Below are 14,085 nucleotides of genomic sequence, written 5' to 3'. Positions count from 1 at the left end.
TGTATTGAGAACAGCATGTGTGGTCAGGATAGATCCCTTAATTTCAAATTGTTTCAGTAATTTAACAATAGCAATTTGATAAACCTCAGAAGAATTTCCCTTCTTCTCAGTAGACTCAGAGTCTGGGTGTGCACATTTCTTATTGCTTTCTTCATGCTTCTTTTTACTCTAATTTACATGTATTTCCCCATCAGTGTGTACTGTACTATGTAGGGGACACATTTTCAAAGTAGTATTATCACATTTCTTTCGAGAAATGAGGAAGGGTATGCGTATACTAACATTTTCTCAAATAAAGAAGTATAAAGGAAGGAAACATCATTAAATGTAGTTCACAAATTCTCAGACAGGTTTGCAGGCCAGCTGAGTCTTGTTGAAGAGTCTTTCCACTTAATTTCAGCTGGTGAGTGGGCCAGGAGAGATTTCCAGTCCTTAAACAAACAATTTTAAGTTATTTTTGAGGGGGGTGAAAAGCAAGTTGAAAGGAGGTAATTCAACCCTGGTTTGAAATGGAAATCACAGTAACGTATCTGAGAAACCACTTTTTCCCCTTCTGTCCTCGTTTATGTATTTTAGAGTAAAATTAGACTGGATCTGGTTTGGGGGCCTCTTGTATTTCCTTATCCTTAAAATTGATTACATTCTAGTGACTGAAAAATATAGCAATACTGACAGCCTTTCTTCTCAGGGCGAGGTGGATATCAACCAGCTGGTGTAGACAAGAGTTATGCATCTCACCAAAACCAAGCCTATTTCAGAACAGCAGCCTCCAGGCTGCTGTTTTTCTGTTACAAACAAGAAAAGCTGGGGCCTCCAGCCACGTTATTTTTAGCTGATTAATTCTGGATATGAAGATATATGTCTCCAGGGCACAGTAAGGAGAAGCATGCTTTCAACTGCCTTGACTCCTTTCATATGGACTCTAGTGGGTGATACATTCTCAGACCTCTTCTGAAATAGGTTTTATGAGTTCGTATTGACAGATTTTTCTCATATTAGCAGCAGAGCCCCAGCAGTGCTCTACACACTTGCGTGCTCACCAAATTCAGATTCACTTCAGTGTAAGCATTAAGACTGCCCCTACCACAAGAGTATCTGAGGAAATTACTACACCTATTTATTGGGGAAGGTGCTGAAGGATGTTCTTTGCCAAAAACAGGAAAGACAGAGACAGTCCGTCAATGTTAGTACAGTTATACAGTTAATATAGGCTCGAGAGTGCCAGGAGTTGAACCAAGGTGTTCTGGTATGCTGCCCAAAGGAACATCCTTCTGGTTATTCTTTGAATTATCTGAAACTCCTGAATTGAATGACTGGGTTGGGTGTATTCAACTGATATCAATTGGAAGAAAAATCTGAACATTTCTGAGTCTCAGAGCATTTTGTTGAAGCCAGTTCTGGAAATTATCAGAAGGTTTTGAATAGCTAATGGTGATCTTCTACATAACTCATTCAGTCATGCCTTGACATTGCAGTTTGCTGGTGGAACAGTCTTCTTTCTAATTCATTGCAGTAGTGACAGTAACTTAAGTTTGTTAGAGTGCTGCTACTTTTGAGGAACTGAAGTGCCTGTCCTCTCAAGAGGGCATTTGGGGTTAACATGTGGAACTTAGTTGGTGTTTGCAGCTCCCCATCCACAGGTTAGATCCTGTAACATGTTAAAGACTTTCCTGTTATTGACAGCAAAACCAAAATTGCAATGTATCTGTTTGAAAATACACTGTAATTATTCCACTGATGAGGACACTGCAATTTCTCTATAGCGTATAAACAACAGCAAAAAAATCCCACTGCATCTGCAGCATTCTTCTGTGTAAGTGGTCATCAAATAAATTACTGGAACATTTACACTCCTGCTGAGTTAAGCTGCTTGATTTTGGGTAAATGAAAGGACAATAGCACATTTGCTGGAAATTTTTATTTCCACCATTCTGAGACCACTTGTGAATTCAGCAAACTGGATCTGAATAAATTTGGATGCTGGTGGTGAATAACTGGGGGCTTAAATGCTTCCAAAGCTTCTAGTGGCAGTGTCCTTTTCTGCAGTAGACAAGAGGCTAGAGAATTAACTTCTAGCACTACATAATTTTTACATGAAATTTGGGAAAAGGCAGCTTTTCTAGCATTTTCTAGTATTTTATAGTCTATTTGTGTAGTGGGTCATGTCAGGAAAACAGAATCCTTCTTTTGGGGCTGGTCCAGTTACTCAAAGGCAAGAGAAAACAACTTTTATATGAAACAGAAGTTAAAGGCTACCTAAAGAGTATTTCTGATGCAATATTTGCAGGTTTACCAGTTTGGGGCATGACATTTGTGCATCTGGTAGTTTTGTTACTGCTTTTACAAGTACAGCAAAACCTTGGTAGACAGTATATTCAGATAAGATGGTGCTGGTACCACAGGATCCCACTAGACTATTTCTTTATCAATCACGGTGTCAGTTAAGCCCCACGTTGCTGAGGCAGTATGTGGAAATCATAGCCCATCTCAATGCCAGTAGGGAGAATTTATTTTCGTTATGGTATATCATGGTTGTCCCATATGATGTTTATTGCACAGCACAGCTTCTGTGGTGTGGTCTAGCTGAGAATAAGAATGCAGGAGAAGGGCAGAAAGGGCTAGTGACAATTCCTTTAAACAGAGTACTGAGACATTTCACACCTCCGCACAGCATCTTCCCCACAGTCCATCCCTTTCAGGGAAAGTTCCAAGGGAATGGTCTGAGGGTGGCTTCACACAATTTCTCTGGGCCTTGAATCTTTTTCTTGTGTGAGGGTGCAGTGTGGCCCTCATTATAATTTTAATTGGGATCATGGGTTGTGTTTTACATAAGCATTAGGAAGTTTTAGAACATGTTGTGTTTTAGCGATTCCAGTCCCTCTGCCCCTGAGTGAGGATTTCTCAGGAGTTCGTGACTGCAGAAAGGCAAGCTATGACCTAAAATCAGATGTACTATAGACAAAGTTACTCTTTAAATGGGAAAAAACACTGGTGAGGTCACACTTGGAGTTCTGTGTCTGGTTGTGGGCTCCTCAGTACAAGAGAGACACGGACATACTGGAGAGAGTCCAGCAAAGGGCCTCGAAGATAAGTAACGGACCAGAGCATCTCTCCTATGAGGAAAGGCTGAGAGAGCTTCCACCTGGAGAAGAGGAGGCTCGCAGGGAATCTCATCAATGTGGTCAAACACCTGAAGGGAAGGTGCAAAGAGGATGGGCAAAGCGCTTTTCAGTGGTGCCCAGTGACAGGACCAGAGGCAATGGGCACAAACTGAAACACAGGAGGTTCCCTCTGAACATCAGGAAACACTTTTTTTTACTGTGAAGGTGACTGAGCACTGGCACAGGTGCCCCAGGGAGGCTGTAGAGTCTCCATCCTTGGAGATACTTAAAAACTGTCTGGACATGGGCAGCCTGCTGTAGGTGACACTGCTTGAGCAGGCAGAGTTGGACCAGATGATCTCCAGAGATGCCTTCCAACCTCAACCATTCTGTGTTTCTGTGAAAGGAAAAAAAAAAAATCTGTCTTGATTTGAAAGCTAGATGATGTGCAGAAGACAATTATTTCTGCAGCCTAACACCTTTGCTGTCAGTACTATTAAAGAGAGACTGCAATATGAGTCAGGAAAGACATTAGCCATAGCCTGGTGAATAAAATATATGTGAGATTAAGGATCTAGTTTTATAGCTTCTTTCATTTTACCAAGTTGAAAAGCAGTCTGATTGAAATTATTGCATCAGATTATGTTGTTGAATGTCTAGTTTTCCCTTGCATGCATCACTCCTTGAACAGCAGTGTAACTGTCTTCTGCCTTTTAAAGGGCAGCTATACTTTTTGTTCATCTCCAAAACACTAACCTGTGGGGCTGGAACATACTCCCACAGCATTTTGCACTCCAGATTTAATATATGCTTTGATTAATAAATAAATAAATAAAAGTAAATAAATGGAAAGAAAGTAATTAACTATACTTCCTGAGAGAAGTATTTTAAATTATTTTCATGCCAAGAATCAAAATCGTCTTTTGGGACCAATATTCCTAAAATAACACAGTATTTTAGTGTATAGCAAGGGAAGAGCTATCAATCTACTCACCTTCAAAATGTTGGCTTCTATTTTGCTTCATAACTACTTTTGGAATTTCCTAACTGATGGGAGGTCTGTCAAGGCTTTGCGCTTTTTTGGGTTTGGTTTGGGGCGAGAGTGGTGTTGGTTTTTTGTGGTTTGATTTGTTTGTTTGTTTGGTTGGTTTTTTATGTTAGGCTTTAATGGAATTGTTAAAATATCTACACATAAAGCCAGACTCTGCCATACCTACAAGACATGCAGTGTGAGAAAGGGAGGCTCCCTGGCACAAAGCTTGTTTTGCTGTGCACTGGGAATGTTCAGCAGCAGTGGGATATAGAGTAGCTCATGTGCTACTCTATTATTTATTTCATCTTATTGCTCCTTGATTCCTTGTATGGACAAGAAAATGGGGTCCTAAAATAGTGAAAGGAAAATTGTAAGACACAGAAAATTATTTTAGCCCCTGTTCTTCTTGCCATTAGAAACAGAAGAATAATCACTTCAAAAGCATCAAGGCACAAGGTCATTTCTGTGCTGTCCTTCTAGGTTTGCCCTCAATCTTTCCCATTCCCAGAGCTAATTTCTGCTGTGATAATGCCTCTGACCAGTAGTTTAGTGCCAGAAGTGTAGTGTTAGCTATAGGAAAGTCACATATAGGTCAGAAATGAGACTGTTGGTATGAAGAGGGATTTACTATGACTAGGTGACAGCCTGAGGTTTTAACTTTTTTCCAAAGAAAATAAGATAATTCTTTTGTCCCATTTTTGCAGTCTCCTTTTTGTCACAGTAGCACATGTAAACCTGGGAGGAAAGTGCAAGCTTGGGACTTCAACCCTTTGATTAGGGATTTAAGCCCCTGAAAGTGTCAGCCGACAGCAGCTGTTTTTAAATGCAGGGGACAGAAACAAACTTGTTTGGGGTGTGGGGCTGAGGAGAAACAAGTGCATATACATTGGTCCCTTCTGCTTCATTTTGTCAACTGGCAGTTTTCTTTAAGTGCCTTTTAGGTCAATCCTTTAGGACACTTAGGCCTAATCTCCAACAGCTTCAAATCCTGACCACTCGTATATCAAATGCCTGTGCTGCTGTATCAGCCTTAAAGCTCCTGTAGTACAAAGGAGCCTTGAAAAAGGGCTGACTCAAATGGCTATTCCATTCCCTCTGAGTTTAATGGTACCTAACGCTTTTTCTCTGGCTTGGAAAATACCTCGCTAGAGTTTCACTAGCACCTTGATGGTTTTGGTTTATATTTTGAAATCATTCAACTCTTGATGAAATTAAAATGTAATTGATGATCCTGTTACCTAATTTAGAAATAGAATGGAGACTGATCTCATGGAGAATCGGGGTTTATATATCTATGATTAAAATATGACCATGGAAGTAAGAAAGAGAAAAGTCCTTTCTTAATGGAAGGCTTTTATGGAGGATTGGAAGATACATGTTGTTGTGTTTGGAACAAGTCCTTACCTTAACTCCTCTGTAACTTTTGAGTAGCAGGTTGGTTCATCATGTCTACTGAGTTTGAATACTGTATGGAAATTTTCCACTGAGTTTCTGGTATGAAGTACTGTTTCTAATTTGATTACTATGTTAGTTATTGTATTTAACTTTTACACATTTTTATACATTTACATTATACATTCTATAGCAAAGAGCTTATAGAAGAACCTAGTTGTAGGCTTTTTCAAATTTTTTTTTGATGTTATTTTAACGGGCTTTGCCACCCCAGAAGTGCAATGCAGTTGTGTACATGAGGGGTACCAAAGAAGACAGGTATTGTGAAACTGAGGCATACTTCTGCAGAAGGTTTTACATAATTAGCCATCACCCCTAGTTGTTTTACAATAAAGCCTAGCCATTGCTTTATCTTTTTACCTAAAATAAATAATATCTGTGTTTTTTTCCGCAGATCTGCGATATAAACACTAGGAAATGTCTTTAAGGGTTGTTTGGGTATTTGGGCGTTTTTTGTTTGATTGGGGTTTTTGTTTTTAAATTTGGGGGAAGAAAATAAGTTTGTAAATAATTGTTATTTGTTGATTGACTTATGGCAATTATTTATGACTCCTTGAACTGTGGAAGAATATATACACTATCCATTAAACATACCCAAAATTTGGATCATTGATGTAATGTTGAAGATTTTTAAATCTTTTAAATCTACTTTTCAGCTATTGGTATAAAAGTATGAAAAATGGACAAGTAAGGTATATTTAAAAAATTAAAAAGCTGTCTATTTTTCCAAACTCTTTCATTTCTGGAATGGGTCTTTCTCATTTTTCTTCATTATCTGCCTTCCATACGAGAGCTGAAGTACAAATGTCAAAACCATTTAAGATAAGCCTTTCTTGCAGTATTTCTAAGTTTTAGAGAAGAGGAAAGCATTGCTGGGAAGACTATGCTCTTAAGGTTAATTGGCCAGCTTTTCAGTATCAGAAGTCGCAGTTCCGTTTTCTGTTTAGTTTGACACTTGCGTATTTCCACCACTTTCAATAGAATTATTTCTTATCTATACAGGAGTTAATTACAGTTAATCCACCCTACCTGATGAAATAAGGCATTTTAGTGCCCAACTGTGGAGTACATATTCACAGAGTCTTTTTAAATTTTGTTTATCATTACTTACCCAATATGAGACAATAGGTGAAATGCTGTTAAGATACTTCACCATGTCTTTCATAACCCCATCTTTTGTCTTCTTTGCCTTTAGGGTGAACCTGGTTTGCCTGGCGTAGCGGGAGAGAAGGGAGCAGCAGGACTTAAGGTTGGTATTGAAAATGGATTAAAAACAGAAGCACGCAGTACGTGAATGCATGTATAGATGACAGTCATGCTTTCCAACTTGGTTTTGTATTCTGACTGGCTTTTAATGATCTGCTCCCCCCAGTGATCAGTGCTGCAAGAGGCTTTCCACATTTCACCATAAAGAAGCATATTCTTCTTCTGTGCATGTATAATTCCAGTCAGTGGCACTGATGCAAATGCATCCACTGCCAAGTGAATGCAATATTCCTGCAAGTGTTTGGGAATCTGGGGACCTTTTTAGAAGAGCTTTGTTTACGCTCCTTACAATGTGTTTCAGGCTTCTTTTCAAGAGCTACTGTGGTCAATTCTTTGACGAATGTCAGGGTTAAGTCTTGAGGGCTGATCCTGCTATTACAGAAGTTAGCAACAAGCCTCATTAGGAGCATGTCTCGGCCTGTATTTGTTACATCCGAATGTCTCTTTGCACTTATTTTATTGTTAATTAAATTGTTCTGCTGTTTTAATATTGAACAAGTGAAATAGAACATAAAGCTTATGATAACTTCGTTCAAAAGAAAGCTCGACATGTCCGAGATGATGGGATCTGTGGGCCTCTTGGAACGGGTAATGCTAAATTCTAATCCCATCAGCTGTGAGCGTGCGTCTTTGGTGCACATGTGCTCCTCAGCTGATTCTGTGCATCACGCTGCTGCTGACAGACACGCAGGGCAGGCTCTTTACATTTACTGACTGGCTGCTTGTCCATCAGGAATGAAAACAAACCATTTGGGAGCATGACCTTTTCTTACTTTGTATACGGAAGAAGCCAAATTATGGCAGTTGATGCTTAATTTGTATTCACAGCTGTAGTCTTTGAGTTGCCTAGTGACCGCCAGCCATCAGAAGGGGCAAAGATGAGCCAGAGTACAGTTCTGAGCCAGAAACGCAGAGATGGATTGTCAGGGTCAGACTGGTGTGCAAAAGTGCATTTGCCATTGAGCCGGTTTCTCAAGCAAGTTATAATTTTGAAAAATAATGGCTATAAGCTATCTTTTTGCTACAGAGAATATAATGAGCACTGAAGGCTCTTTGCTCTGAATCAATTATGAATTAGTTCAAGACACTTAAGGCTTTTTGTCTCTCCTGAGGAGCCTTCTAAGCCATTAACAGAATCATAAGACTTTCCCCTCACATTCGGCCTTTGGATTTTACTGTGTTCATTCCCAAAATAAGGAGAACCAAATGTAGGAGTAACCTAGATCCTGGCAAGCCACTTCACAAAGACATAAATGCCTGTTTGTTAGGGTTTAATCTAGGACAAAATGGGGGGAAAAAGTCTTTACATGCAAATCAAAGCTTTTAAAATTATGTTGAAGATACATTGTCTGTTGAGTTCTATTAAATTTACATATTTTATTGTTCATTGAAGATTTTCTTGTTGGATTTTATCATCTGAGACAATGTCATCAGTAGTGATATAATTGTTAGCCGTTGACATACTAATGATAGTAATATTAACACTTTGATTTTTGCTTGTGTTAGTAACTTACGACTTCTTTGCTCCAATTATTTTCATCAGGGTGACCCTGGAGAAAGAGGAGAAAAGGTGAGACATGTTTCACTTCCTTTGTGGTGCTTCTGTTTTGGAGAACTGCTTGGAGAATTGCCAGGGCACTGATTCTGAGTTTAAAAAGAAATAAAGACAGCTACTACCTAGAACTTGAGCAGCGTTGTGCAGCCTTTAGGAGTGTCAAATAATACCTACCAATGGAAGTTACTGATTGTGATTACTGCAGTGGGATTAGTCACGGAGAGCAGTGGTCATGTGTTAAAGGCTGCACAGTTGAGCAACTGTGCAACTAATCCTAACTACAATTAGTCTCGGAAAAAGATGAGTCTGTCTGAATAAATGAGAGATCCACACATTTCTCATAACTTGGTTTCGACGCTCTGTCACCTGTGCGGAGTAAAACAATTAGGTGACAGAGTGATAACTACAGAGACTGTAAATGGTATATGGGTAACCAGTTCTCTGCAGACTGAAAGTGGAGTCCTCCATTCTTGTTTGCATCAGTTTAAGTAAGAGCAAGGGAATCTGCCCCAATGGTCTTAGGCTATGGACTGTCTGGAGAGATACCAGCAGCACAAATGGTACGCTAGCTGTGCTCTGACCTGCAGTGAGTTAGTGAGGAGTTACTTCTCTGACGCCCGCAGTCACACCAAGACAAGACGAGGGGGCGGAACAAGCTCCACACTGCAAAACGTGGGTGTAATTCTGCTCTGCCAGGGAGAGTTGCCAGTCGGAGCACCTGTGTGAGAGCACACACCGAGTGACAGTCAGGCTTCTGCATCTGTACAAGGGCACTTTGAGAAATGGTGTAAGTCTTATTTTGGGTAGGAATCTGTACACAGCCTCATCTTCTACGGGTACACTAAGACATATTTTTAAAAAGTAAGTTGCTTGTATTCAGGTGCAATTTGCTCTTGAGAAATGTTTACCCATGTCTTTGCATCTGCAATTGAATTTCACTTCCAGATCTCTGTAAATCCATGTAATAGCAGCTGGAAGCATGCTTTGCAACGGCAATTCATTTCACGTTTTGAAAAGCACATCGTCAAAATAATCCAGGGGAATCTTGAAAATATATACCCCACATGTAGAAGTATGTAACTGGGAATCTCTTTTTATGAAATCATTACTTTGGTTAAAATTATATTTGTTGAAGAACTTCAGTAATCCTTTGTTTGTTTTCAGACACAAAAGGAATAACTATAGATTGGAACATATACTGAATTTCTGTTACTTAAAATCATGATTTTTTCCATAATCATCATTTGTCTTTTCTTAAAAAAAGTAATTATAAATGCCCTCAATATGCTTTATCATGTCAAACGAACTTGGGATGACAGTCCTAACAGTAACTGTTTCGTGTTTCCATGTTTCATCAAGCCCTTAATTAAAGTGCTGCTAGATTATTAGCTAGTTCCCATTGTGTCAGTGACTGATATACAAAACGGTCTCTGTTATAAGTCCTCTGAATTGAATTTTACATTAAGGTTTTCAGAGCAATATGACAGAGCAATATGACAGAGCAATATTGTTATTTGAATACTACTACTGGTTATCTGACCAAGACCTACTAGAATGTCTTTTAGCCTACTTAGACTCAACATTTATCAATATTTTTCGCATTTGAAATATTTCTCGCACTTTACATGAACCTCAATTCCCACAGAAATTTTTGGCCTATAGTCTCATAACAAAGACTTCTTGGTGTAGTCTGGACTTATTATATGGATATATGAACATAAATGGAAATTGGGTCTTTTTATAGATAAATCTTTTTCAATGTTTCTTTACAAAGTTGTTTTTAAAGTAGAAAACATCTACCCAGCCATGAAAAAGTGTTATCTAAACATCAGTTTTTTAACAACAAACAATGCATAGAATTTATGTAGTGATAACAATCATTTTGGTGGCTCCTTGGAGGAGTGGCATTGAGTGAAGTTTTTCTAGTTTGTGAATCATTCATGAAAGACTTCAGACTCAGAGAGCATACACCATAAATTACTTGGGAATCCTAATAACAAGTATTGAATTGTGTAAATGTCACCTGAATCTGATTAGATGCATTTAGGTGAATATCTCTGTGTTGGAAAAATCATACGTACTGGTAATTTAAAATGCTGAATCATCATTAAATCATTCCTTCATTGCTAAGCCACAGTGAACTGGGGAAGTCTGTAGACTATACCAATAGGAAGACAGTTATTTGATAGTTTGTGGGTTTTTTTGAGGACCTGTTAAAGAGATTACAGTTGTAGTGAAGACTGTATAAGACATAGCAGCTATATAAACCATGCTTCCTGACCATGTCGTAGAGAGATTGACTACCTGATTAACAAAATTAGCTTGCTAATCATGTTGGAATGCTGACTCTTCTCTGCATGCTGTGTACTTACATAAAATCATTAAAATATAATAATGTATTTTAATTATAGGGCGATGCTGGAGAAAATGGACCGAAGGGTGACACAGGAGAAAAGGTACACTATTTATTAGTAGAGAAGAAAATGCGTGCTTTAGGCATGCTTACAGTATAACCAGCTAATGAAAATAATAATTTGATCAAAAGAAAAATGCATTTTAAACTGGGGTTTTTTTAAGATGCTGAGTGATTTAACTGAGTTAATTTTTATGAACAGCAGAAAAAATGTCACTGTTCTGTCCAATAAAGCATAAAATTCCTGACTTTATTTGGCAGCAGCTTTAGTACAGGATACATCAGGATGTCTCTAATTAGCACTCCTCTTTGCTGAAATTTGCATCATACAGAAACTTTGGTCACAACCTGCCAGGCTGTTGGAACTAGATCTGCGGAGTTATAGCCATTTCTGATATATCGTTTTACATTTCCCCTTCTCTCTTCCCCTCAACGAGAGGGACCAAACCAATATGGGACAAAAAATATGGTATCATGATAGGTAACTTCCTTCCAAATTGCCAGCTGGACAATTGAGAGTTGAAGATAAAAACTACATTTTAAATCTTTTTGCCAGATGACTTTAGCAATAACCTTACTTAATACCTTGTTTGTTCATTGTTGCGAAGTACCAATGTGTTGTAAAGTCACTAAAGAGTAGACATTGTCAACATTTTATTTTACTTAGTTTTGATTTATTTGATGTGAGACTCATGCTGTAACACTGCAAAAAAAAGAACTTGAGTTTTTAAATGTGCTTTACTTACACAAGTCATAGTCTTTAGCAGTCAGAGCAAAGCCTGCGCAGGAAGAAGGGTCAGTCATAATAATCTCTTTTGGCCCTCACTTTGGCCCTCATTTTGGCCCTCATATGCTTCTAAAAACATTCATTTTAATGACTACATTTGGGCAGAAGCATAAAAATTTCTTCTTGTACCCCTATATGTGTAATTGCTTAACCAACTCCCACCAGTTTAGTACAAAGAGAAATTTGTGACGGATTTATCAAGCTGGTAAGGAATGTATGCAAATCTCTCAGGTCCTATCATTTGGGTACAGTAAAGCTATGCTTTCAAGAACACAAGGATTTTATGGAGCATATTCTAAAATCAGCAGTTAAAAATAGACATTAGATTTAAGAATAGTCAAGTTATTTGATTCCCAGAGTTCATTTAAATAATACTTCATCTGCAGTCATGCTTATTAACCCAGATGAAAGTCTTAAGAACCTTATTTAGTTACTTACACAATGTATGCCAGTAACATCATCTTGATCCACTGTTATGTGAGTCAAGAATATAATCTTTTAGCAAGTATGAGTTTGTTGTTCAGCTAGATAGTCCTGCAACAAGTAAATGGCAAGTTAATAATCTCTCTGGGAAGCCTAGTGCAGCTTCACTTGTTACTTTTCTACTTTATCAACTGTTAGAGCGAGCTTGCATCCACTCGAATGCCCATACTGCACTGTGGTCCCCAGTGCGCACATCGCCCTGCTTGGGATCTTGTTCAGGGAAAGAAAAAGTTCTCTCTCTCTTTCAATGAGAAATCCTTTCTGCCCAAGTATAATGTTTTAAATATTTCTGTGTGAGCTTTCAACAGTTTGGCAGTCTAGTTGGGATCAACTTGTGGAAAGTGTAGGTCATCCCGAGACTTCTTATATTGCTGTATATGAAGAAATTTCAATAAACTTGTTAAACTTGGTAATACAGAAGTCTCCCATCCCTTCCAGGTTTCATATAAGTTTTAGAGGTGGGGTGGTGACATGGGAATATATGCTGTTTGTGTGGAGTGCATTGCTTTAACTGTAACAGGCTAGAATACACTGCATGAATTTTTACAACAAAGTGAGCAGAACTGTAACTTAGTAGACTTTCATTATTTTTCCTCTATTTTCCCTGCCTGCAAGACAGTCTGCCACCCAGAAAAAAAGATCCAGATCATATAGGAGAGCTGCAGCTTAACATTTCTGATAGACAGCTCTGCAAACAGCACTTGTAGGGAGCTTAGGAGGGTGTTTTTTGACAGATAATTTAGGAGTGAGCATTAAACTTGGTGTCATTACATTACCTTTGTACTACTTAACAAGGATTGTATTCTTTCCTGCTCTTCAGCACAGGGGGAAAGTTTTTGCTGTATGATCATTATGTATAATTCCAGCATGAATTTGCCCAGCAATCATATAAGTGTTAGAGGAACTCAGAATGACTATTACAGCCACATTTAATTAACTTGTTCACAAAGTAGCTCAATAACATTCCGTCTGTGTTTTTCACTGGGTGCTTTCTATTGGGCAGGAGGTTAACATAAAAAACATCTATTGTCTTAGAAGAAGCAGATGAAATCGAGTTCCAGCAAATTTCACAGCCTTATTGATGCATTATGCTTATACATATCTTCTGCTATATTTTTTCCCTACTACACAACCTGTGCCTTGTATTTGGGTAGCTCTGAAAAGTTTGGGGCATGTGTTACATTATGGAACTTCACTACCAGATGAGTACTGAAAGTTTTTACCAGCTGAACACTTGTGGGGGAGTGTAAGACTTATTAAGGCTCAGTTTTTAAAGACCGTTTTTAAGAGAGCAGCTAGATGTATTGTTCAGAGATGAGATAAGGCTAGTGTCAATTCAGTTCTCAGGTGTTCAACCACATACATGTACAAAACCTTGCTGCTCAGTAAACAAGCCTTTAATTTTATGTAAATAAATGCAGAGACCATTGCACTAGACCATAATGCTACACATATGCTTAAGAGATTTAATTCATAGTTCACAAAACTTAAAAACATTTCTTTAAAAGCTTAAATAATGTTTCTGTGAGATAAATACTAAATTTTCTTTTATATGGTGAGAGAGATCAGATGACAACAGTTTGACTTGGTTTAGGAATGGGTTCCTGGTTGTGCAATTAATGTAGCTTTGTTTTCTGAACTGCTGTACCTAGTGGCTCTCAGAAATATGGACTTGGGTGCTTACTTCTTGACCTGTGACTTAAGAAAGCAACTATCTTTGTTGAATTGTCCTACTTTGAAGACAGTGTCAATGCCAGACTTGAGTTCTTGCTTCTACTCTTCTACTGTAGCCTTGGTCCCTAGAAACTACCAAATATCTTCCTTCTGTGTGCATGTTCCGCTGCTAAAGTTTCTTCATTTCCAAACTGTCTGATTCATCAGAGAACTGAGAACATGCTGTACCATAATTTTTTCTTTAATCCCATATTAATTTTCATTCTTGCATGAAGGTGGATTATAAATACTTTGTGTCTTCTCTTCCCCATATCCAGGATT

At 38.3% G+C, this 14,085-nt stretch overlaps 1 protein-coding gene across 1 annotated transcript in view; it reads left to right on the top strand.

Moving 5' to 3' along the window:
* COL25A1 (collagen type XXV alpha 1 chain) overlaps positions 1-14,085 on the top strand; it is a 322,972-nt gene that overhangs the window by 253,099 nt on the left and 55,788 nt on the right. Inside the window, exons 13-15 of the mRNA XM_075149759.1 lie at positions 6,782-6,835; positions 8,396-8,422; positions 10,819-10,863. Coding sequence (XP_075005860.1) covers positions 6,782-6,835; positions 8,396-8,422; positions 10,819-10,863 — 126 coding nt within the window. The remainder of the gene's footprint in view (positions 1-6,781; positions 6,836-8,395; positions 8,423-10,818; positions 10,864-14,085) is intronic.

This window comes from Calonectris borealis, chromosome 4 (genome assembly GCF_964195595.1).
Source record: "Calonectris borealis chromosome 4, bCalBor7.hap1.2, whole genome shotgun sequence".
NCBI classification, from domain to species: Eukaryota; Metazoa; Chordata; class Aves; order Procellariiformes; family Procellariidae; genus Calonectris; species Calonectris borealis.
Note: the sequence above shows the minus strand (reverse complement) of the source record. Positions and strands in the feature narration are given on the sequence as shown.